The sequence below is a fragment of the Microcebus murinus genome, chromosome 11, assembly GCF_040939455.1.
Source record: "Microcebus murinus isolate Inina chromosome 11, M.murinus_Inina_mat1.0, whole genome shotgun sequence".
Classification (NCBI taxonomy): domain Eukaryota; kingdom Metazoa; phylum Chordata; class Mammalia; order Primates; family Cheirogaleidae; genus Microcebus; species Microcebus murinus.
The window spans coordinates 55,610,517-55,636,046 of NC_134114.1; the positions used below are offsets into that span (position 1 = coordinate 55,610,517).

Sequence of the window (25,530 nt, forward strand, 5' to 3'; positions counted from 1 at the left end):
ACTAGCCTGGATGGAGGGAAAGTGTCCACCTCACCTGTTCAGCCCCATCCCCCACGGATTCCCCAGCAGAATGCCAGAGCCCTCTCCTTCCACAGAGGACTTATGGAAGCAAGGATGTGGGGACTAAAACAGGAAACATTATACAGAATCATGGAATTTAGAATTGGGACGGTCATCTGTCCATATAAGCCCCTAACTCTGTGTTGAGATTTACTGTTTACTGAAGTATCTACAATAGGCAGTATCTTCCCAATGGTAGGAAATCAAAGCCACCTTCAGAACATATTCTGCCCATTGATGGTCTAAATGGATCTAGCCTCAAAACAAAACCCCCTAAATTTCATGCAGTCTTTCAGCTTGGCAGAGCTCTGGAGAGCTAATTGTTTTCACACAGTCAATTCGATGGTGTCTTTAAAAGTGCAGAATAACAATCTTCCAGGTTCTATGTAAGTGGCCTGTGACTGCTGGCTGAACACACCTGCTCCTGCCTAGCCCACTTGCTAGTCCAAGTAGCCCAGACCTACATGGCTCACACTCCCTACCACCCAGTTGGAAGAACTGCCAAAACACAGGAGAGGACATGTGCCTTAAGAAAAACAAAGTGGGAGGGAATGGGTGAGTAGGAGTTGGACAGGTCACTGGAGAGAAGAGAGGTATAATAAGTAGAAATATATCAAGAAATAATTGAAAAGTCACATGTATGTGCTATTTTCCCACCTTTAACATATTAAAGAAACTGAAAGCTCTGCTTTTACACATTTTCTATAAAACTGGGAGAAAATCCCTCCTTGTGTAAGATTATATACCAAATTGCTCAAAAAACAAACTGCTTATAGCAGTTACCTCTGGGAAAGAAAATAGAAGTGAGGATGGATGGGTGACTGGGACTTTACTGTTCAAACTCTGTATGGCTGTATTGCTTAAGTGGGCTTTTGTAAAGACTATATCAGTATATTATATATGGAATTAGGGACAGGAAAAGCCTCCTTTGCTGAGTTTCAGTCACGCCTAAGTGTGCCTGGGCGGTTGCCAGCTTATGCCTGGTGAGCTAGCCCTTGTGGGCTTCGCTGTCATCTTGAACCAACCCTGATCTGACCATCTGTTTTCCAGATTGAGGGCAGCGACTGTGAATGCAACCCTATTGGGAAGAACTTTCCTGAAAACCAAATTCTGATCAAACGCATGATGATAAAGTGTGCTGATGTGGCCAACCCATGCCGCCCTTTGGACCTGTGCATCGAATGGGCTGGGAGGATTTCTGAGGAGTATTTTGCACAGGTGTGTTCTCTCTAGGGAAGCTCCACTTCGCTCTGAGAATGGGCCGCAGGGTCACAGAACTCTAGGGATTCTCCAGCTGAGTAACTTCATATCATTTGTTATCTACTCCTCTATGGTTTCCTCATAGAGGAGGGACTGAGTGGTGTGTCTGATCGCTAACTGAAGTCACTCTAGGAGAAGTGGGCCTTTTCTTCCTCAAACTGTTGGATCCTGAACTTTCACAAAAACTGGGAAACACTTCATTCACTGGGTTATTACTGAGTGCCTCCACAGTGCACTGGGGGAACACAGGCATGAGTCAAGATACTTTGCTGCTATGAGTAGCTCATGATCCCAGGGAGGGGGTCGGGGAGGAGGGTGTAGATAGGTCCACATGTTGGTTAAAAAATGAAACGTTACACCTAGGCTGGGATCACACCTTGAATCCCAGCACTTATGGAAGTTAAGGGAGGAGGATTGCTTGAGGCCAGCACTTCCAGGCTATGGTGAGCTGTGATCTGGCCACTGCATTCTAGCCTGAGTGACAAAGCGAGCCCCTATCTTTAAAAAAAAATAAATCATATATAACATATACTTCCTTTAGGTGTACTTTTAAGTGCTATGGGAGCTCAGAGAGGTGGTTTTTTTTTTTTCCTAGATAAAAGGGAGCTTTAGAAATATGAAAATAGAAGACTTTCTGGGAGAACAAAGCATATGAGTCAAATTAAGGAGGGAAAGTAAAATTTTTATATAAGGAGAACTGCTTTAACTGGTGGTGTAAAGAGGAGTTAAAGGAGAAAAATCCAGAAAACAGATTGCAATATGATATTTTAAATAGAGCCCTACTTCTAGATAAAAGGCTCTAAGGACCACATATGTGTGTGTGACAGAAAGACAAGTAGCCACGAGTAGTATCCTTGACCAGAGTCGGGTGGGGGTGTCTGCATGGCTGAAATGTACCACTGAGGCAGGATAAAGAATAGCTGCTGACGTCAAGAAGGGCTGAGAGGAGGAATGGCCAGCAAAGGACCTAGTCAATTAACTGCAGCTTTCCAGGCTATAAAGAGAACCCCTGAACTGCAGGAAAATAGGACACAGGCAGTTCTGAGCTTGCTAGAGAGAACAGGGGAAAAAACCAAACTACTCCTTGAACCCCAGTGGGTATTTTAAGGCTGCCTGATCGACTGAGCTGAAATGAGCAAGCTGAGCCAGGAGCTGGCGGGAGGCCACTAATGGGCTTCCCAGGACCCAGGGAGAGGACGTGAAGGCCTACCCAGTTACTCTCAAAGCGTGTGAATGGGGAGTGAGAAAGAAGCACTTTTAAGTTCTTTGAAGCAAGCTGCTTCTTTAGGTGTCCTTTTCTGAAAAAGGAATGTACTAGTGTTCACAAGCCAGTATGACCTAAAAATTAGAAACATTACAAAAGAGGCTTCTGATTAGCTGCTTCTGGCTCAGTACCCCACCCAGGAACTGTGGATCTTAATATTCAGCTCAATGAATTATGGCCTTACAAATACGAATATACACTTTAATGTGCCTAATACTCAGACTTCTATGCACCTTGAGAGCTGCATGCCTAATTCCCAAATCTGAACAATAGTTTGTCTGACATTCTTTTGAGTAAAAATAGCGCTCCATGGAAAAAGCAGCTAGTTCAGCTCACAACTCAATTGCATAAGTGTTTTTTCTCAAGACAACCATCACTCTGGTATGCAGCACAAGTGCTTTATGTGTACTTCCCATTTTGTCACACACAATATTAAAGACACATCCTCAAAGGTCAAGATCTAATAAAATTAACAATTCTTACTGCTTCAAAGGGCTAATTCGTAAGTGAAATTTTTTAAAACTGCAAACCTATGGCAGTGAATAATACAATGACTAGAGTCTGGTGCTAGTTTAAGTCATGCTAAAGCATCAGCAATTTTTCCCACTATTGCTTCTGCACCCTCAGTGTAAATATCAGTTAGTATTGGTTGACATGAGAAGTTGTATTGGTATGACTTTGAAAATAATTTTTGATCTTACAATACTAAAAACAGATCCCAGAGGAAGGGCTAAATAGCCTGAGATCAGTGTGTCAGGAGGGGCTATGGTATAGCATAAAACATAAGAGGCTTGCAAGTCAGAAGACCTGAGTTTAGTCACTGCAGCTCATTCAGTGGTTGATTTCAGTCTTAGGACCTTGCTGAGCCTAGTTCTTCAATTATAAAATTGGATAATGACCCATTTTCACAGGGTTGTTCTAAGAAACAAGATGTTACTATGAAAGTGTCTCATGGGCCCTACAGCTCTGTGTGGTGGTGTTTTCTTACAGACTGATGAAGAGAAGAGACAGGGGCTACCTGTGGTGATGCCAGTGTTTGACCGGAATACCTGCAGCATCCCCAAGTCCCAGATCTCCTTCATTGACTACTTTATAACAGACATGTTCGATGCTTGGGATGGTAAGACAGTTACTGTTTTGTCATCCACAAAGAATGTTTTGTTATGCTTTATGATGATTACCTTTAAAGACATAGGCTGAGCCTAAAGGCAAATGAAGTATTATTTTTAAAAAGTTAGCTGTCAGCTGTTTGTGGCTAGGTAGCGTGGGGCACATGTGTACTTTTTGCGTCCCGGGCACCTGGCCCAGAACCTTTTGTACAAAAGACTTAATGGATGTTTGATAACTGGATAAACAAGTCCTTGCCTCTTCAAAAGACATGTTTCCAAAGCTTCTAGCAGTTTTATTCTATTATTGGAGGAAATTCTAGAAAGAATGCAAAATGTATTGAGTCTGCTCTGAATCACAGAGCAGGTTCTTCTGATAATGTCACCGATAAACAGCTTTTCTTTATTTTTATTTCCACCTTTCCAACAGAAGATAAAACAGCTTTTCAAATTTTAATTAAAAGGACCTGTATTTCAGAAACTAGTGCTTAATGACTTGTTCTTATGCTTATGTGTTCACTTATAGCATAAGGCCTGACCGAGGGTACACCAATTCTGATCCTAGACTTCTCCCAGACAGCCCCAGCCTTATAAATGCGCCTGGAGTGTAACTTAACAGGTTTCTTTTAATTCTTTTCTGTCCTTGCAGCCTTTGCACATCTGCCAGCCCTGATGCAACATTTGGCTGATAACTACAAACACTGGAAGACATTAGACGACCTAAAGTGCAAAAGTCTGAGGCTTCCATCCGAAAGCTAAAGCCAAGCCAGAGAAGGGGACCTCTTGATCTACAAAAGGCACTGTGAATCACAGCAGTGTAAACAAGAGGCTTTCCTTTATATGACAATGACAGGTATAGGTGAAGGAGCTAATGTTTAATATTTGACCTTAAATCATTCAAGTCCCCAAATTTCATTTTTAGAAAGTTACATTCCATGAAAAAAAATGTTTGTTGGAACAATCACTTAGTGACAGAACAAATACATGGCAAATGCCTTTGCTCTGCTGTCATCCTGTATGTCTTTGTCAAACTATGAAGCTGATTCATTGTAACTAGCAGGACATAGAAGCAACGACTTGGTGCCCGTGGGCTCATCCCCCTGGATGGTGACTAAGTAGCTTAGCTAGTGTTCAGCGCATCTCTCACCACCACTGTGGAGCTTGACTATCTTCCTCAAGAGCATTGATCTGAAGAATTCATAAGAAGCTTATCTCAAAGGATATATCTAAGAAAAAAAAAACTACATAAAATGAGCAAAACAACTAAGGACCAAATTATTGATAAACTAGTTAGCTTCACAGCCTCTATGGCTAGGTGGTTCTTCTCAATGGTGTAGCTCCCAAGTTAGAACACAGCTTTGGCCTGATGAGTGCCCTCTCTAGACTGGTATCAGCAGCCTGAGTAGTCCTTTGCCTGTAAAAGGGATTCATCTTAACAGAAAGCCATCCGTGATGGGGGAGGGGATGGCATCTCATTTGGGGGAAATCCATGAGTGTCCCTTATTTCTGGCTCTCAGAGACAGCCACAGGGCACTATACTGAGTATTCTATAAAAGCCATTAAATCTAAATGCCCTTGGACAAGATTTTTTTAAAAAAAATTTATATACACTTACTGTTTAAATTTTTTATCAAACTCTAAATTTTCTGGGTATAAGCCCATGGAGTATGTTGTGTCATGCACCACCTATACATTTGGGGAGGGGACAGGGGAAGTTTCAAGGTTCAGATATTTTTAACCTCTCTATATTTGAGATCATGCCATTTGCTTTAATGATGTAAAAAAAACGCATGATGTGTAAATATATCAGAAAATAGGCATATGGGAAGGCAGTAATACTATTTTAAGCTATTAATTGTATGCTAAAAGCTTCTAAAGCACAAGTGCATATTTTTCTACTCTCTTTTCACAACTTTCTGTGATCTACATCAAGTCAGACTTGAGATTTTCCTTTCTCTTTTACCAGCCAACTCTTCTCTCTGTATTATAAATATTAGAAACTCAGTAAACAAAATATCTTAGTTTTTCTTCCTCTGTACCCCATGCTGCATTTTTAAGAAGTATAAACAGAGACTCAATTAATTGAATCAGTTTTTTTTCAAATAAAAATTGGAATGCAGAATATTTGGAACTGGTACATGGGGAGAAAAAAAATGACTTATCACTACATAACGTGCCAATGTTTTTTTCTATGTTTTGTACCAAAAATGGAAACATATGACAATTCCATATAAAGAAATGTATCTAAATTATTTTTGTTAGATAAGAAAACTTGTTTGGTCAGGACAGCAGCCAGCTTTGCATTGTAATGCTGTATTATGTAAATGTGATGAAAATGTTTTTTGTGAAGTACTTGTAACTAAATTCTTACAGCCATTTTTTCATTCCCAGCAACTGTTTTTATTTTACCTCTATGGCCTAAATTTTTCATAATTTCAAATTTTTGGTTTAGTGTCCTTTATTTCATGAGTCACACACTTTGTTTTCAGAACACATTAAAATCAGGATGCCAGAATCCCGTATTAAGGAGCTAGATAATTTGTCTAGGCTTCAGAAGCTGGCTTGAGGCAAGGACAATCTTTTTCTGATCATTTCACGTTCAGTTCCTTTTGGTAAGTAACATTTATCAGTTGTCTGACATTTTCTACATGAAACATTGCAGCTTACTCAGTGTTATGTCAATTAATTTCATGTTAACTTCAAACTTTAATGTGTGAATGTTAAATGCTTTAAGACAGCCAGGTACTAAAGCTTCAGTACATTTGTTCTTTATTGGTATAATCTAATATAATCTTCTGAGTTGCTAACTAGTATATTCTTCCATATAGTCACTTTGTTAGAAATATAGGCTTTCAGGTGGTATATGTGTCAGTTTTTATATAATATAAACTATTACAACTGCCTCTTATATTGAGTTGTTTACTAAACACCATGTGTTAAAGGAAGCCATACTAATTTAGAAAAATACAACACTAATTCAAAGAGTAGTCATATTATTACTAACTGGGGGAAGGAAGTTAGCTATAAAACATTGTTAGTTGGACCAGAATGACCCTATAATTTCACAAAGTCATTTTTTAGTTCTAATTTGAAATTTGCTTGCCCTCAGAGTTAGGCTTCTGGAAAGAACAAGCCCATCACTTCAATCAGAACCTTACTCAACTTGAATGGAAGGGATTACCCAATGTTTTGCTTTTATGTGAATACAGCCAGGCACTGAGGTAATAAAGATATTTTTAAATAAAAATGACACGGAATTTTTACACTACATAATGTTGAAATCTGGGACTCCTTTCTAGTGGCTGTTGTATGTCCTCAGATTCACTTGAGGACATGAAAGCAGGTGGACCTGTTGTTAGACCCACAGTGAGGTGTCAGAACAAGGCTCTGCGTTCCTGCAGGTTGCCTCTAACAAAACCCAGGTTTTGGTGTTTGGAATTTTTACACTTCTGGTGTTGACAATATCATAAAAGTTTAACTTTTAGCAGCAGTCTACATGAAACTACTGAACAACCATCAGGTTTGAGTCCCTACCAGAATCTCTCATTTTGCTATTACCTTCCAACTCTCTGACCTTAGGGGGCATGCACAAAAACAAAAGCCATCAAGTCCACTGAATAGATTGGAGGTTGCCCTCTGGACATTTGTGGCAGAAAACTAGAGTAGCAGCATACCTCATTTTATTGCACTTTGCAGATACTGCGGGTTTTTTTTACAAATTTGTGGCGGCCCTGCATCAAGTAAGTCTATGGTGCCATTTTTCCAACATCATGTGCTCACTTTGTGTCTGTGTCACATTTTGGTAATTCTTACAGTATTTCAAACTTTGTCATTATATCTGTTGTGGTGATTTCTGATCTTTGTTACTACTGTAATTATTTTGGGGTGCCACAAACTATGCTTATATAAGACAGCAAACTTAAATATTGTCTGTGTTCTGACTGCTCCACCAACCGGCATCTCCCCCTCTCCTTGGGTTTCTCTATTCCCTGAGACATAACAGTATTGAAATTATTCCAATTAATAACCCTACAGTAACCATTAAGTGTGCAAGTGAAAGGAAGAATTGCATATCTCTCACGTTAAATCAAAAGCTAGAAATGATTAAACTTAGTGAGGAAGACATGTTGAAAACCAAGATAGGCTGAAAGCTAGGCCTCTTGTGCCAGCCAACCAAGTTGTGAATGCAAAGGAAAAGTTCTTGAAGGAAGTTAAAAGTGTTACTCCAGTGAACACACAAATGATAAGAAAGCAAGACAACCTTATTACTGATATGGAGAAAGTTTGAGCAGTCTGGATACAAGATCCAACCAGCCACAACATTCTCTTAAACCAAAGCCTAATCTCTTCAACTCAGAGATAAGGAAGCTTAAGAAAAATTTGAAACAGAGATTATTAGTTCATGAAGTTTAAGGAAAGAAGCCATCTCTATAACATGAAAGTACAAGGGGAATTAGCAAGTTACCCAGAAGATCTAGCTAGGATAACTGATGAGAGTAACTACATTAAACAACTAATTTTCCATGGAGACAAAACTGCCTTCTGTTGGAAGAAGAAGTCAATGCCTGGCTCCTAGCTTCAAAGGACAAACTGATCCTCTTGTTAAGGGCTAATGTAGCTGGTGACCTTAAGTTGAATCCAATGGTCATGTACTATTCTGAAAATCCAAGGGTTCTTAAGAATTATGCTATGTTTACTCTGCCTATGCTCTACAGCATGGTTTATGGAACATTTGAAACCCACTATTGAGACCTACTGCACAGAAAAACATTCCTTTCAAATTAGCACTGTTCATTGACAATGCACCTACGTACCCAAGAGCTCTGATGGAGATGTACAAGGAGATTATTGGTTTCATGCCTGCTAACACAACAGCCATTCTATAGCCCATGGGTCAGGAGTAATTTCAACTTTCAAGTCTTATTGTTAATATTTAAGAAATATATTTTATAAGGCTATAACAACTGCCATAGCTAGTGATTCCTCTGGATCTGGGAAAAGTAAACTGAAAAGCTTCTGAAAGGATTCACCATTAATAGATGCCCTTAAGCACATTTATGATTCAAAGTAGGAGGTAAAAATATCAACATTAAGAGGAGTTTGGAAGAAGTTGATTTTTATAAGGCCAGTTATAGTGTCTCACCGGACACTGTGAGGAACTACATAAGTGAAGCCTTTCTCAACCAATTCATGTTTGAGTCAATGGTCAGATGGATCAGGCACCTTCAGCTACAGCCCCTGACTTTGGAAATGCTGTGCCCTGGCATACTCTAGTACCAATCCAGACAACAGCTAAGCTGATCAGGCTAATTCACACTGGGGGAAAAAATGCGCCCTCATAAGATTCCTATTGATTTGAGTTCTTGGGATTTTAGTAACTAGAACTAAAAGTTTTTTTTAATGATTTAAACAAAGTTGGTACCAAAAAGAACTGTTGTACTTAGACTGTATATTTGGTTCATTTTTTGGTTAAAAGGTTCAAGTTTGCACTATAAAATACTGACAGTTACCAAAGACCAAGGAAATTTGTATGAAAAAGGGTATTTTAAAACTTACAAGAATTCTTAAACAGGCTCTAAGAAAAATCAAAGAATAAAAAAAACTTTACTCTTACCTCTATTTCTACCTCTTCATAAAGGGTCTAAGTTCAAAGACGCTCAAAACATAACGCTTACCACTTCAACAGCAGCACAAAGTCCAATGGCGAACTTGCAGGATGTTCTCTGGAGGATGTACTAATACCTGAGAAGCTACTTGTTCCTTGCTTATAGGCCCACAAAAAAAAGACTTCAAACATGTAGAATTCTATAGACTAATAAGAAAAAAATTTACAAATTTCAGTGATCGATATATTTACGGTTTTCAGAATATTACCCTGTATTTGATGTTCAAAGTTCATGCACAAGTACTCCTAATTCCTTAAACTAGACAGCAAGGTACAGGTCACCGTTCTCCTCTAATTTTTGAAATAATTTTAAACTGCGCAATCCAGATTCTCGCTGTCCATTTTTCCACAAAATAATGAGATGATCAGCAGAGCATGTCACTAGTCCATGATCTTCAAAGTACAGAAACATCTGTAAAGAAAATTAAAACTATTGATTATAGGAATTTCAAGAAGAGGCTAATATTATTAATAGATTAACACATGCGCTTGTAAGAAATGTACCTTGGAGATTCCTTTGGATCTGAATTTAAAACTCCATTTATCATGAGAAATTTCATTTTTGAGTATTCTTAACCATCACATACAAATATGACCAATATCTAATATTTTAATGAGAACTTTATTAACATTGCTCAACTACAGAACTATTAGTAACAGTTATTTTTGTAAAATACATGAATTCCAAAAGTATCTACCAAATTTTACCGCAATCTAATTCTTCAAGTGTTGGTTTGAAGATTTTTTCAAGTATCAGTCTTACCACACCTACTTTACTTAATCATCATTTATGCACAAATGACTATGGATAAAATGTCTGAATTCCAAATTTCCCAAAATAGACACTGGCTTCAGCCTTCCATATCAATCTAGAAGTATTTTCTATATGCTTATGGTCCTTAACTTCAAGAAGATTCTAATTCACTTGTGAAAAATCACAGTTGAAACAATTAGAGCCCCAATGAAAGACTATGTAATTAGATACTAAATAACGTAGTAGACACTATAACATGCCAAAGAAATTCAGAAAAAAGGAGACTGAACTATATAACTGAATTTGTCAGAGAAAGCTTCAAAGAGATAAACTCTCTCAGTAAAGGGAAAGGGCATGCCCAGTGAAGGATGAGGCTGGAAGCCAAGACAAGGAACATGGAGTGTTGATGAAAAGTCAGCATGAACACTACGAAGTAGAAAGTTGGTAGCAGAGAGGCGATCCATGACCCTGTAGAAAGGATGAGGTCCTTGAAGGAAAGGGCAAAATAAGAGAAACAGAACATTAAGGAACAAGAGGAATGAGAGTTTTCTCTGAAGACAGCAGATTAAGTCCCCAGGAGAGGACTCAGCTGATGTAGCAGGAGTGAAAGGGAAAACATGGGAGCAAAATTCCTCAGGAGCCTGGAAAGGACAGAATTCAGTACACAGGTAGAGGGGTTAGGCCAGAGAGCAAGGGTGGAAATAAAGAAATGAGGGGATATCAAGAGATAGCACCAAAGGACAGCCTCTATTTTACCAATGAAGCCAGAGATGCTTTTTAAAAATGCTTAAGTATCAACATTTTCACTCAGGGAAATTCCTAAGAATCTGATACTGTTTTATATTATGACAAATAGGCCATTTTGAAAGTTTCCCCCACCATCTAAAAACAATTTTAATTGGCTCCCGCTACTTTAAAAATAAAGTCCAACCTCCCCAGCCTTACATTCAAGGACATTCACAATCTGACCCCAAACTACCTTCCCAAGCTTAATCTCCTAGTAGTCTCTGTTCACAGGAGCCCAGTGCTCCAGCCTAGCCAATCTGCTCATTGCCACTGTGTAAATGCCATCTTTGCCCTTTTGTCTACCACATTCCATGCTAGCTACCCTCAAACTACACTATAGCCACCTAGCCAAAAACAAAAAGTTTAAAAAAAAAAACAAAAAAAAAAAAACTGAGCTACTTGTTAGAGGAAAGCAAAGACAAATAAGACATTGTACCCAGCCTCAAGGAGCTTACAGTGACAAGGCAATATATTAATCCTTCCTAAACTTCAAGATTCAGCTCAAGTCCCATATCTTCTACTAACCATTTACAGGATTCAGAAAGAAATGTTTCTGCTAACTCTTTAGGATTCACTATGTGCTATTCATTTTGGTACATCATAAGCAGCCTAGATGAACAGCTTATTAGGTGTATACCCTTCTTCTCCCCTAAAGTGCAAGATCCACGAGGGCAAAGATTGTATTTGATCTCTTTGTAAACTCCAGCATCCAGTGTCTGAAATATAGGAAATGCTCACTACATGTATGTTGCTGCTTCCAAGCATGAAAAGCCCTTTCAAATGAAATATTTTTCTTCCCTGGCTATAAAACAGGGAAGAACAAGTTAAGAAGTTCTTAGGGCACTGCTTATACTGTTATCAGTCCAGTTGTCTCTTTGATTTTATTTCTTCCTTACAGGCAATAGTGCCTATAGTAAATATTAATGTATTTGTATTCCTCCAAGTTAGAATTTTATGCATCTTATAATTTTCACTAGTATTTTCACATATGGACAATAATCAAGGCACAGGGTTTTATTACAGCTAACAAATTATTATAGTTCGAAGGCAGGTGAAAACAGTACTCTGTTCATGAATTTGATAAAGGCCCCTGAAACTAGATTCCGTTAAGGCTTTAACTCTATACACATATACTCAATGTTATTCATATTGCCCTTATTGTCAGCTATCTCTAGCTCATAAATAATGGTGATTAAGCCCATTCTTAAAAGCAATGCATTCTTTGCTTCCTCAAAATCTCTGTAAAGGGAGATCCTGACTTGCACATACTATATCCTGTCCTGCTCCAGGTGTAGATCCAGCAAAATCCTACACATAAGAAAGTTATAGGTCTTTATGAGACCAACTGAATGAAAAGAGCAATGAGATGCAAAAGCAAGAGTTGCCTGGACATTCCGATACCTCCACAGATGATGAGTGTCCAATCAAATCTCCAATAAGCTCCAGTGAACATGAAGTGGCATTCTCTTGTTGTTTTTTAACAGGTTGGCTGGCTTGTTTGTTCACTCTTCCAAATCCCCACATGTTAAAAAAACCTAGAAAAAGAGTCATTTCAGTCACTTCCAAAATTACTGTGTTCTTTATTTATAATAGTAATATGAGATCAGAAAAACAAAATTTACATGCAAAGATGTCCCACTTATTTTAGACAAGTAGGCTAAGTGGATGGTACCAAGCACTACGCTAGGGTTTTTTTTTTTTTTTTGAGACAGAGTCTCACTTTGTTGTCCAGGCTAGAGTGAGTGCCGTGGCGTCAGCCTAGCTCACAGCAACCTCAAACTCCTGGGCTAGAGTGATCCTTCTGCCTCAGCCTCCCGAGTAGCTGGGACTACAGGCATGCGCCACCATGCCCGGCTAATTTTTTATATATATATCAGTTGGCCAATTAATTTCTTTCTATTTATAGTAGAGACGGGGTCTCGCTCTTGCTCAGGCTGGTTTTGAACTCCTGACCTTGAGCAATCCGCCCGCCTCCGCCTCCCAAGAGCTAGGATTACAGGCGTGAGCCACAGCGCCCGGCCTACGCTAGGGTTTTTTAAATGTTATTTCCTTTCATCTTTCTTAGCTAACCAAGTTTGTTCCTCATCTCTTTTTATTGCCCTACTCACCCACTAGTGAAGGTCTATTAACATAATAAAAAGAAAGGCACTGGGAATGAAGGAAGAGAGAAGTAAAAGGCCTGAATGGCAGTGTCTAATTGTCAAAAAAAGGGCACAATTGAGATCTATCAACAAAGCATAGTGGAAAATTGTATGTGTACGTACAAAAACAATACCCTAGGACTTCAGGTAAGTCAAAAGAATCAGAATAAACTAGAGGTAGCAGCACCTTATTTCTTCTGCAAAGCTTGGTAACCTATTCAAATATCTAAACCAAGAGCTCATGAAATTATGATATAAACACACAAAAAAGTGAGGTTTTTCCATAGAGTTCAATGTCAAGGCTAAAGAACACTTTAGTTTGGCATCTGATGGTACCAATTCTGTTTGTATATCAAAATTATAGACAATATAAATGAAAAATTACTTCATTTGGTCATTTAGATTACCAGAAAAAAACAGTTTTCCCTCAAAACAATAAAATCCCACTTGTCTTGAATTGAAATAAAGAGGCAGTTCTACATTAAGATATGAATCCTAGATCTCAATTACCATATGCTTTCTGTAAACATGTGATGCCTATTTGGAGCACATTCTACATTCTTGTGGTTTCATATAACCTCATTTCTTCTACTTTACACATGAGAAAAAGAAAGGGGAAGAAAGACAACCTCTTTGGGGAAAGACACACACCTGTTGGTACAGGTTCAGCTGTGAGCTGCTGTTTTTCTCGTAACTCCCAAATGCGTACACTGCCATCTTCTGAGCATGAGATTAACTGCCTGTCAGAACAGAAATTCAGTAATACAAAGACAGAAAGAGCACCATGGAGGGCCAATGTTAAATTTGCGATCAAAGAAATCACTGAAGCCCTCAACTGCTTTTATTCAGCTCTTAGCAGGAGCTGATAAAAACCACAATTTATCATGGCTTTACAATGTAAACTAAAAGCACTCTTGAGGAAAGGCATGCATTATACTCAGTTACATTGGCCCAAATGCAATAAATTTGTTCTTTCCATTTTTAAAAATGCATTTAGGAAAACAGGGTATGAATTACACTTTCACAATGTCCTGAGCAGCCCCTTTCCCTCCTCTCACCATACCTCTTCTTGGGGAGCTCCCCACTCTAAAAATATCCTGAATAGAAAATAATGCTATTCCTTTCCCATAATTTTCATCCCTAGAAACTTCAGCAGCCAAATATACGCTGAGAGGAAAAAAACCTCACTTAACAGCCTTAGACAAGGACACTACCATTGATTCTGGCCATAAACAACAACAACAAAATGGTGGGTTTATGGAATATATAGAAAGAAATATTAGGCTGGGCACGGTGGCTCATGCCTATAATCCTAGCACGCTGGGAGGCCGAGGCAGGCAGATTGCTCCAGGTCAGGAGTTCGAAACCAGTCTGACCAAGAGCGAGGCCCTGTCTCTACTATAAATAGAAAGAAATTAATTGGCCAACTAAAACTATAGAAAAAATTAGCCGGGCATGGTGGCGCATGCCTGTAGTCCCAGCTACTTGGGAGGCTGAGGCAGGAGGATTGCTTGAGCCCAGGAGTTTGAGGTTGCTGTGAGCTAGGCTGACGCCACGGCACTCACTTCTAGCCTGGGCAACAAAGCGAGACTCTGTCTCAAAGTGCCCCAGTCTTTTACTTTATTAAATAAATACCCGATTTTAAATAATCTCTTCTTAAAATGAAATTCAACATAACTCATTTGAGCCTTGCATCTTGTAAATTCTGTAATATACTGCCACAAATTCTTTTGCTAAGAGATAGGGGGCATTCCATTTCCAAAAGAACATAGCAGGTCAAGCCATGGAGCCTGCCAGGTAACTTAGACACCTGAGAAAGTACACTCATGGCCCTGGGAACCATGACTTTTTTCATCTATTGCAGAACAGATGGGACCATGTACCTGTTTGGAAGTTTGTCAATGTGCAGGACATTGGAGTCATGGGCGGTTTTCTGGCAGGCAATCACACGCTTCATTTGAAGGTTATACACATATAAACCCCTTCCAACTGCAGCAAATACATTCTGGGGACAAGAGTTCAGAAACAGACATAAAATTAGTACTTGCTAGTACCTGGTATAATAGATTTTTAACCATTTCATGACATCAGAAAACCACTGTTAACCTGCCTATTCCTAGCCTTCAGCCCAAATTCCTGAACTGTCCTGAAGCCCAAAAATGTCAAAGCACTAGAGAAAGCTTAGAGCATTTAGAAGTTAGAAGCACACAACCACTAACACAGAAAAATCTGCACATCAAATCCCTTAGCGTCACTGTCTTTCTCACTGAAACATGATAGCGTGGCTACCAGCTTGGCCCTACAGCAGAGCTGCTGAGATATAACCAGGGTTTTCATTCACATAATACTACATCCTTGGGGAAATTACCTAGCTGCTTTTGCCCAGAAAATGTGAGCAAAATTACTTGCACTCCACATCTTAAGCATTCAAGACTTGCAAATAATACAAAAGAGCATATGTTATAGCAGCATTATCATTGTAAGATCCTCTGAAGTATTTTTTCCAAATGTAGAAATAAATACCTTGGGCCAGGCGCGGTGGCTCACGCCTGTAATCCTAGCCCTCTAGGAGGCCAAGGTGGGTGGATCGCTTCAGGTCAGCAGTTCAAGACCAGCCTGAACAAGAGCGAGACCCCGTCTCTACTAAAAAATAGAAAGAAATTGGCCAAGTAAAAATATATAGAAAAAATTAGTCGGGCATGGTGGCACATGCCTGTAGTCCCAGCTACTCAGGAGGCTGAGGCAGCAGGATTGCTTGAGCCCAGGAGTTTGAGGTTGCTGTGAGCCAGGCTGATGCCATGGCACTCTAGCTTGGGCAACAAAGTGAGACTCTGTCTCAAAAAAAAAAAAAAAAAAAACCTTTTCACTAAAACAACTTTAATCTTCAAAAGCACTAGTACTTATTTCACTTCAGCCTCACAACATCTTTTTAAAGTAGGAAGGCAAGCATCATTGCCATTTTCCAGATGATCAAGTAAAAATTAAAAGGAAATTAAAGTCACATAAGAAATGAGATATGGAGTCAATATAAGAATCAAGGTCATGTTACTCCAGTCCCTTACTCTTTCCTCACACCACGTGCACTCACACCAGCTTTTGAAATTTTTGCAAGTTACTACACTTAAGGTAGCACTTGTCTTAGAATCATTCATTCATACTCAACAGGTGCCCTCGTGAGGCAGACCTTTCAAAAACCCATACAGATGGCCTGTTTAGACCCTGGACCCTCCAACCTATCACATAGTCTCAAAGGCTACAAACAAAACTCAGACCTACAATATCTGAACAAAAGCATGCCCCCTCAAGGCTTGCCAGAGTGTAAATCTGGAATGATCCCCTCAACTCCCAGGGCTAGTACTCTGCACTTGCAAGCTGAGGACCAGTGCCAGGGGCATTACTGAAAACAGCTAGCCCGTGTGCTAAAATCAAGAGCCCTGTGGACTGCATTCAATGTAGAACCCTCAGAAGGTAGTTCTAAGTAGTTTATCCAAGGTCAAGACAAAAATTATAAATACATCTAGAGAATTCATGAGCTTTGTGGGCTGCATTTACTCGAGACAGTCTATCCATCACCTGTCATCAACAATTAATGTAGAAGAGTCCGCAAGAAAAGAAGGAAAATTAGGGAAAACTGTATAATGCTTTATCAAGCATTTATAGTAGCTAATAAATATCAAAACTTAAACTTTTAATATAAATTGTTACAAAAGAAAAATACATAAAATATATATATAACTTTTAGGGCTATAACTCTTAGAGATCTAGTCTTCATCTTTTTTGAGACCATTATTGTTTTTATCATATATAATTTTTTTTAAATTGGGATACAAAGAAATAATCTTTGACTACATTAGTGTTTTTAATCCTGTTCTTACCCTATTCTTTTCTGTTTTGTTTTTAAAGTATGAGCAATGCAAAGAAAACCAAAAAAAAGAATCATAGTCTTCCCCACTCCAAAACACTACTACTAAAATTTTTTAATAAAAATACTAACATGCATACAATTAGAAAATTTAAACAATATAGAAAGGCACCAAAAAAGGTAAAGGAAAAGCTTCCCTCACTCCCTTCTCCTCAAAGGTTAGAATTCTTAAAACATTTCTTGTGATTTCATTCAGAAAAATATTAATAACTCCCCTTTAAAAACATTTTCTGAGCCCCTGAGACTAAAAGCAGAGATTTTTTTTTTCAGAACAGAGCCAAGATTTAGTAGTCTATGGATACTAATCTCTTACAACAAAACAGATTAAAGTGCTTCAAAAACATCACTGCTAAGGCCTAAACAATGGAAATCAGCAATTCTCACCCAATTATCTGGTCCTAAAATGCTAGCATAATAAAAGAGAAACATTACTAAAATTTTTAATTTCCTTTACCTCTCTAGGAAATGCCCCAGATATATTCAAAAAGATTCTTTCTCACAGTGTTTCTTAAAACAATTTTAAGCATTAACTTCAAATCCTATGGGATTATTTAATCCAGCTCAAAATTTCAATAGTATTTTTATTGTCTGTGTCCATTTAATCATTCCCTTGCCTCAAGATCGGGCATGAAGAATAAAATGCTTTTTTAATGTAACGTAAGTGGTACAATCTTTGAAAAATATCAGATGATTTTTAAAGCACAACTTGAAACCATGAATAATGATACCTTTTATGTCCAGCATAAGATTAAATTTTAAAAATCAGAAATTAGCTTTACTAAAAAGGCAAGTTTATAGATATTTTATACATTTTTTTACCTCTTCATCACATGTGAAATGATGAATAGAAATGTCGTTTGATTTTTGACAGAGCCTTATTTCTTGTTGGGTGTCCAGTTGTAAAGATGGGTCCCAGAAGTTTCTTTCATAGGCCTGCATGGTCCAGTCCAGGACATCCCAGACGATCAGCTCTCCAACGTGGGAGCCAGTGACAAAACTCAAATCTAAGCAAAGTTCACATATACCTCATTATTAATCATTTTATCTAGGCTAAAGGTAAAAATGAATGGACTGCCCAGTAGTAACACTCTATAAAACCATAGTAATTAGAACAGTGAGGTACTCAGGCCAACAGAAAGATTACTGTAACAGAATAAAAAGACCACAAATAGACTCAACTTTACTTAAGTTATTTAGTATATGATGATGATTACATTTCATTTAAGTAAAGAAAGAAATACCTCATATTGGAATATTTGGTTAAGTTTCAGAGAATAAAAATAAAAGAACCTTACTTTGGATCATATACCAAAATAAGTTTCAAATAGATTAAAACATTAAAGGTACTTAAAGTACTGAAAAAAATAAAGGTGAATACTGTTATGAACATGGAGTGGTAAAGGGCTCTAAAGGGAGAATGGTGGACATGTGGGGGTGGAGAATATCCTAGAAAATATCTGCTTGGCAAAAAAAAGATATCATACACTTAAATGACAAAAAGCTAGGAAAAATATGCAACTTGGATATACTTGATACTTAAAAAGTTTTGGAAGTCACTAAAAACAAGATTTAAAAAATGGGCAAAGGACTTGGGTAGGCCAAACAAAAAATACAAATAGTAAGTAAAAGTGTGAAAAGATGTTCAACTCCTTTAAGAATCAAAGACATATAAAAGCAATGAGATGTCATTTATTGACTTGTGAATAAGGAAAGATTATAACACAGGAAAATACCTAATATAGTACTGCCCAAAACACAAGGAATCAGCATGTTCATGCACTGCTAGGGTCCTACTGTAAATTGGTACCATTTTTTCAAAAATCAATTTGGTAATATATATCAAGACCTTAAAAAATGTAAACCTATTGATCCAACAGTTCTACTTTTAGGAATTTATCTTGAAGGAAATGCATAAAAGATATTTATTATCAATATTATTATACAAGTTTATTATTGTACAAGTTTATTATATATAATGTACAAGCTTATTATATATAATCTTAAAAATCTGAAGATAATCTAAACATCTAGTTGGGGATTGAATAAATAAGGCACCCACAAAATGAAACAGTAATGCTGTTACTGAAAAACTAATTGTAAAAGTATGTTTATATTGATATGGAAATATAGTCATGACATACTATTACAAAACAGTTAATCAAATGTATACACACACGCACACGCATGTGCACCCAGAAAAATACCTAGAAAGATGTGTACCAGAGTCTATACTGGATGGTTGGATGGTAGACAGATTTTAATTTTTATTTTTGTATTTTTTATGTTTCTAACCATTTCAGACTGTCAGTAAATCATATTCAAATTTTACCAGAATACCTGGCCATGTGTGGTTCCTAAATATACTTTTAGCTTATTTACTATGTGTAGTGAAATTTTAGTCATAGAGTCTATAAATGAAAAAGCACTAGGGGATTTCTGTAACTTTTGTTAACAAGGTTTATTTTTCTGCTATGACTATGTATAATTCATATAGTAACAAGTTTTTTAAACCTTTAAAGAAAATGAAATTTTTTTCATTTTATACTCAACACATTATACACTTTACACATTATACATTTAATAGAAAATGTACAACTGCTAGACTAAAAATTATCTTAAAGAAATGTAATTTATTTTAATTCTTACATATTTAGGGTAAGACAGAGAGGAGAGTAAATGCACTGAGTCTAGAAACCCAGTTTCTAATTCTGGCTCTGCCTGGTATTAGCCAGGTGGTCTTTAGGAAGTCATTTAACCTTTATCTTGAATTTCTCATGCATTAAATAGAAGATGATTGTAAAAATCAAATTAAATAATAAATGTGCAGCCATTTTAAAAAGACATCAAATGCTATCTTTGGTATCTGCTATTATTTTGAGCACCTGGTATTTTTCAACATTAATGGTATTAAAACATCCAGTTACTTGTAATTTAGGAATACATACATGAGTAATTATGATTTAATTATTCCATTTTTCAAATAAACCAGCAGGACAGAAATCTCTAATGACCAATCTCTGAGATAAAGAATTACCAGCAATCCTACATGTAAACATTATTTAATCTTGGTTCAAGGGTCATAATAGGTGGATTATTAATGTCTAACTTCTAGCATTTATTAACAGACTCTATAGAATTTGCTCTATGCAGAAGTTTACATCTCATCTGTGGAGAGAAAGAAGCTTCCAGTTTTAACAATGGGAAAGTTGAGACAGTATTCAGAGCTCTTTAGCAAACCTGGTATTCACATCTGAGGCAGTCCTGTGGTACCATTCAAAGGTTGCCCTGGGGCCACCTCTCCTAAATCTCACTTCCCTTGTGATGTATAAACCCTGTAAATGGTCACATCTTTCCTTGCTAATAGGTAAGGACAAAGAGCTGGGCTGAAAGTGGAAGAGGGAATTATACAAACATTAACATTTCAAGATTGCCAAAGTCTACAGCAGGTCTGACATGCTTATGTACCAGATCAGACTGTCAGTAAATCATATTCAAATTTTACCAGAATACCTGGCCATGTGTGGTTCCTAAATATACTTTTAGCTTATTTACTATGTGTAGTGAAATTTTAGTCATAGAGTCTATAAATGAAAAAGCACTAGGGGATTTCTGTAACTTTTGTTAACAAGGTTTTTGCTTTAGCTTTCTATATTTGTTCCCTTCAGAATTTGTCAAAGAAACAATTGAAGAAAGCTTTTGTAACTGTTATAAGTTCCTCTGCATATCACATGGCAAAAGCAGTGCCATGAAGTTAAGGCTATACTCAGTACTATCCCATCATCTTAAGTAACCATGCGGTTCAAGGTTACCAGTGCTTCACCACCAAAACAAGACAACTAGGCATGACCAGTGCAATGGGCCAGAACACTGTTGTACTTTTCTCAGCAGCCCAGGGCCTTGATATTTATGGCTCAGTGTCAGCAAGGAGGCTTCAGAGGGTCTCCCAAGTAAGAACTTGCCTTCTGTGCTGTCTCTCCCTCCAGGACTAGAGGAAAAGAACCACCAGAGAAAATTAAAGGAGCACTACTAACCAGTGTTTCTTCTATCATTATAGACAAACTGATTCTTAGAAAACTGTGCAGCTGATTTTATAAGAAGGCAGCTTTAGGGGGAAGGATTTTTGAGCTGAGAGGGATGTTCTTACTGATGTATCTGAAAATGTGACTGAATGGTACACAAATAGAGACTTTACTTAGAGACTTATGGGTCCCTTTTTCCCTTTATCTCATATTCACACAAAATAAGAGCCACCCCAGCCTCAGGAAGGTATATGGCTGGGGGTATAGTACAGTCCTCCCACTACTACATTATATTCACAGCATCCTTACAGGATGCTCTTGCACCAGACTATAAAACTGGAAGTCACCAGGAGTGCTCTCATCTGACCTTGTACACAGATCACCCAGAACCCTGAAGATATAAACTGTCATGTATTTGCAAAAAAAGCCAAGATCTATGGTTTTTGATCCTATCCTGCCATCTGATATCATATTCAGTTCATAGGAGATATTCATTAAAATCATTTATGAAGTCAAATAGGATGTGCATCAAGTTGAAGCCCATAACCATGTCTGCCCCATTTTCTGTAAACCTTTACTGTAGGTGTTACTCTCTGAGAGTCCTCAATCATGATTATAACTGGCTTAACTGCTCATTCCATATGTATAACTTGCTATGTGATACTTTACTGTGTACTCAGCAAGACAAAAAGGGCATAACTATTTCCAATCTTCTCAACAAAAGAGGAACTAGCCAGAATCAGTTGCCAAAAATGCTGAAATGTTATGGATTTATAGCCCATGACAATGACTCCACAGCTACCACCAAGTGGTGCCTGAGAGAATTATGCTGTCCTCTATCTCCTTTTCTCTGCCCTACCCTGTTCTCCTTGTGCCTAAATCTTAGACATAAACATCTAGGGAACTTGCTCAAAACTTCAGAGTAAAAGAAAATGGCAATCCCTGCTAACCTAAAGCATTATATAACAACAGTAATTCTGGAATCCTAGAACAAAACAAGACTGAAGTTCAAAATAGGTTGTGTTAAAAAATACAGAGTTGTCCATAATAATATAAATGTACACATTGAGCTTACCATTGACATTAACCAATGACAGAATATTATCCTGGTGATCAAGGAGGCGCTTAACTTCGAGAATATCCCATCCTAGTGATCCTTCTGTGGGTGCTACCAACCTGAAAATTACTAAATGAAAAAGACAGATATAATTTTATTAAAATGTTCAAAGAAAAATAAAATACTATTTCTGCTCCAAAACCAAGGATTTCATTAAGTGAAAAATACCTACCATACATAATAACTGCCATACATACCTAAAATATATACCAAACCCAACTCCGAAGACAGCCTTATTCATACTACTTTAAACTACTTCTCTAAAATGCTTCAGATGTTTGAAATTATCTACTAAAACCCAAAGTGAGTATGTCCTTAGAACTCTCTCCCTTTCTTTGACTTTTCCAAACCCACTGCCAAACACTGAGGGGCCCATTCCCTCTAGGGTTTCACCCACAGCCAGCTATCTGACCTCACCCCTTCCCCTACCCAGAGGCCCACATCCCTGAGTCATCTCCACCATCAGCTTGCTCTACTCACATTCCCAGCCCAGTAAGCACCGTTATAAAATAAACTATAAATTCATATTTAACTTCAACTCAGTGAAGACTTCAATAGCTAGTTCTTTAACTTTTCTCAATACCTAGACTTATATCTTTAAATTACAAATTCTCTGAGGACCTTATAATTTTTGTATGCCATAAAGTTCAACTATAGATGTTAAATGTGTTGCTTTACTAATTAACCTGACTTTAACAAATAGAGTTTTATTTAAACCAGTATAAATCCTAACTTTAATCAATACAGAAAAACACAAAATCAAGTCTACTGAAGTAATACTATTAATAAATATTTACTAAATAGCTATGTTCTAGGAACTCTAGATACCAAATGTGAATAAGGCTCAGTCACTGCCCCAAAATGCTCAGTCCAGAGTGGGAGTGCAACTTATTTAAACAGGCTTTTCATTGATATACTAAGTGCTATAATAAGCCACTGGACCCAGTGCTGTGGATGGCCAAAGCTTAGGATGACTAACATCCAAGAAGTGGAAAGGTCTCAGGGATCACATCCTTCTAAAATTACTAACATCTCTCTTCTTCCTCACATTCCTCTCTGGAAAATAGGTCATGCCATGTTTCTTTCTCTATCTCTGACAACATTTTAGCAACTGACAAATCTCTAGCAAGGTTATTTAATCCTGACAGCCATTCACGTTCAAACTGGGGTTGTCAAAAGAAGATCTGACAGTCAATACAAAAGAGAACTCTTTCTGATGCCTATCAAAGTTGTATGAAAATTCAACTTGACCTGGAATACTACCACATGATTCTGAGATAGAAAATTTGTAATAAGAAGCAATATGCTGTTTAATCAAGCTAAAAGAAATAACCTGAAATATTGACAAGAAAAAGAAACCTGGCCTAATACCTTGAAGATGTCTCAATCTCTGTATCACTTCAACAATCGCAAAAAGCCAAGACTAGGACAGGGGCAGATGTTCCTTATATAAAAAACTAATTAGTCTTTCAAGCATGTGTATACAAGTCTAATTCAAACATTTTAAAAAAGAAAAAAAAATTCATACTCACTCAGTTCTTTGCCAACTGCTGCTACAACACAGTTCTTGGGTATTTCAACCAAAGCAGTGATTCCTCCAAAAACATTTTAAAAAGGTCTTATTATTGCTTTCACACATTACATCAAAAACAAAAACATTCTCGGTTTTATGCCAGTCATTTCCCATAAATAAGGTGGTAACAATAAGGCACACAAAACTTGCTACATACACATTCCTTGCTTGTTTACATATAAAAAATAATTTTGTTAAAAGTAGGTTTCTGAGACCTTTGGAAGACGTACTGATTTATTAGGGGTAAAATATGCTCTTTGAACATTTTTACTATTGTAGTAAAGTGGTATATTTAGCCATCAAACTTGTTTACCAAGGATCCCCTAAGATAATCTCAAAAGAGATGTAAAATTGGGGTTTTCTATCATGTAAACTTAAGAAGCCTGAGCAGGCATCCTGGCACAAAATGAGCTAGCCAACAGTCCACAGTTAAGAAAGTGGCCTTCAAATAGCATGTTTATGATCTATTAATAGATGTACAAAGTTCCTTATATTATTGAAATAATCAGATTCAACATTCTACCATATTTCATTTATTTCAGTATAGTGTTCTAAGTATCTTTTTATGGCTGAATCATGAAATGATTTTAGGGTAACTATAACTTCTGACAGGTATGGTACAATTATAAAATATTAATTTGTCAGCAAGAATAAAAGAGTTGATATATTAAAACCACCACACTTGCCAAAAAAACTGTTTATTAAAGTTAATTTTTCCATTATTACCTATATGTAATTTATAACATACATGCACATTTGGAAAATATTCTACTCATTTGCTTCTCCTTCCTACTCATCAAAGGACTAGCACTGTTGTAATTTGGAGAGTATTTGTGGCCAAAATTTTTTCTCCACAAAAGTGTGTTTTAACAGTAGTAACTGAAGTAACAGTAGATGGTGCCACAGGAAGAGGAAGAGGGGGAGGAGGAGGAGTGGTACAAGAGAAGGAGGTAGAGGAAACAGGAGAGCAGTAGGGATGAGTAGCAAGATAAAAATTTTAAATGCAGAAAACTACTTGTTAAAAAAGTTTTCACTAAACTATTTTTGAAGTAAAAATTCTAGAAACCCAATAACCAGAAGTACTTAATACTCAGAATCACAAAACACGCTGCTAGTGTGTGGATGCCCATCATCTTATCCAGTGCTCTTTCCACCGTATCGTATTGACTAATGTTACCTTTGCTTATTTCCAAATAACTGCCCCTAAAATCCCCTTCAGCCCATGAGATAAAGGTCTAGTTGCATTACTGACCACCTGGTATCCTATAATTTGGAAAACCCAAATCACAAAGTGTTCACCAATGGTAGCCTATGACCTTTTCAAAGTTTTCTGATACATTTCCTCAAAGTTATCTGTTACATCTTGAGATGCTGATAAAAAGGGCAATACTGTGATTACTAGTATAGTACTTAAAGATAACTTGCAAAAGAAAAGGAGAGGGCAATAAGAGGTGGCTATTTCCATTAACACACAAAAGATTCTTTTTAGCTCCTATTCCAGTATTTTACAACATACCCTACTAATAATTATGGGAAAAAATTCATAGATAACTACAAACTAGTTAAAGAAATAGAGGGAAATTAACATGAAAATAGAGATATGACTCATAATAGTAAACCAAGAAATATACTCTAGATTCAAGCAAGATTATTAGTAATTAAATGTTGAACAGGTTAAAGTATAAATCCTTGCAATATGTGGATTTAGTTTCCATTTTATAATATCTACATGGAGATAAGCTAGCTCCAATTAAGAACTGTAAATTTAATTCACAGAGTTCCTGCTACCTTTGAAACATCAACAATACGTACAATAATATTCTTTCTACTATGTCCATAGGCTCATTTGATTACTTTTAGAAA

General features: G+C 37.2%; 2 protein-coding genes across 9 annotated transcripts in view; one reads left to right on the top strand and one right to left on the bottom strand.

Annotated features, from left to right (window-relative positions):
• Positions 1–6,130, top strand: part of PDE8B (phosphodiesterase 8B) — a 200,073-nt gene extending 193,943 nt beyond the window's left edge. For all 4 annotated transcript variants that reach the window (XM_012738330.2, XM_012738332.2, XM_012738331.2 and 1 more), the window contains 3 exons: positions 1,111–1,278; positions 3,575–3,704; positions 4,340–6,130. In XM_012738330.2, the coding sequence (XP_012593784.1) occupies positions 1,111–1,278; positions 3,575–3,704; positions 4,340–4,449 (408 nt within the window). In that variant the 3' untranslated portion in view covers positions 4,450–6,130. The remainder of the gene's footprint in view (positions 1–1,110; positions 1,279–3,574; positions 3,705–4,339) is intronic.
• The window catches only part of WDR41 (WD repeat domain 41), a 153,681-nt gene that overhangs the window by 25,606 nt on the left and 102,545 nt on the right, over positions 1–25,530 (bottom strand). For 2 of the 5 annotated variants that reach the window (XM_012738336.2, XM_012738337.2), the window contains 7 exons: positions 23,627–23,689; positions 22,053–22,163; positions 17,778–17,962; positions 14,920–15,041; positions 13,688–13,776; positions 12,297–12,430; positions 9,216–9,767 (listed from right to left, as the gene is read on the bottom strand). In XM_012738336.2, the coding sequence (XP_012593790.1) occupies positions 9,615–9,767; positions 12,297–12,430; positions 13,688–13,776; positions 14,920–15,041; positions 17,778–17,962; positions 22,053–22,163; positions 23,627–23,689 (857 nt within the window). In that variant the 3' untranslated portion in view covers positions 9,216–9,614. Of the gene's footprint in view, positions 1–9,215; positions 9,768–12,296; positions 12,431–13,687; positions 13,777–14,919; positions 15,042–17,777; positions 17,963–22,052; positions 22,164–23,626; positions 23,690–25,530 lie in introns of those variants that run through there. The other 3 variants (XR_012921697.1, XR_012921696.1, XM_076008136.1) reach the window with 3 other exon arrangements.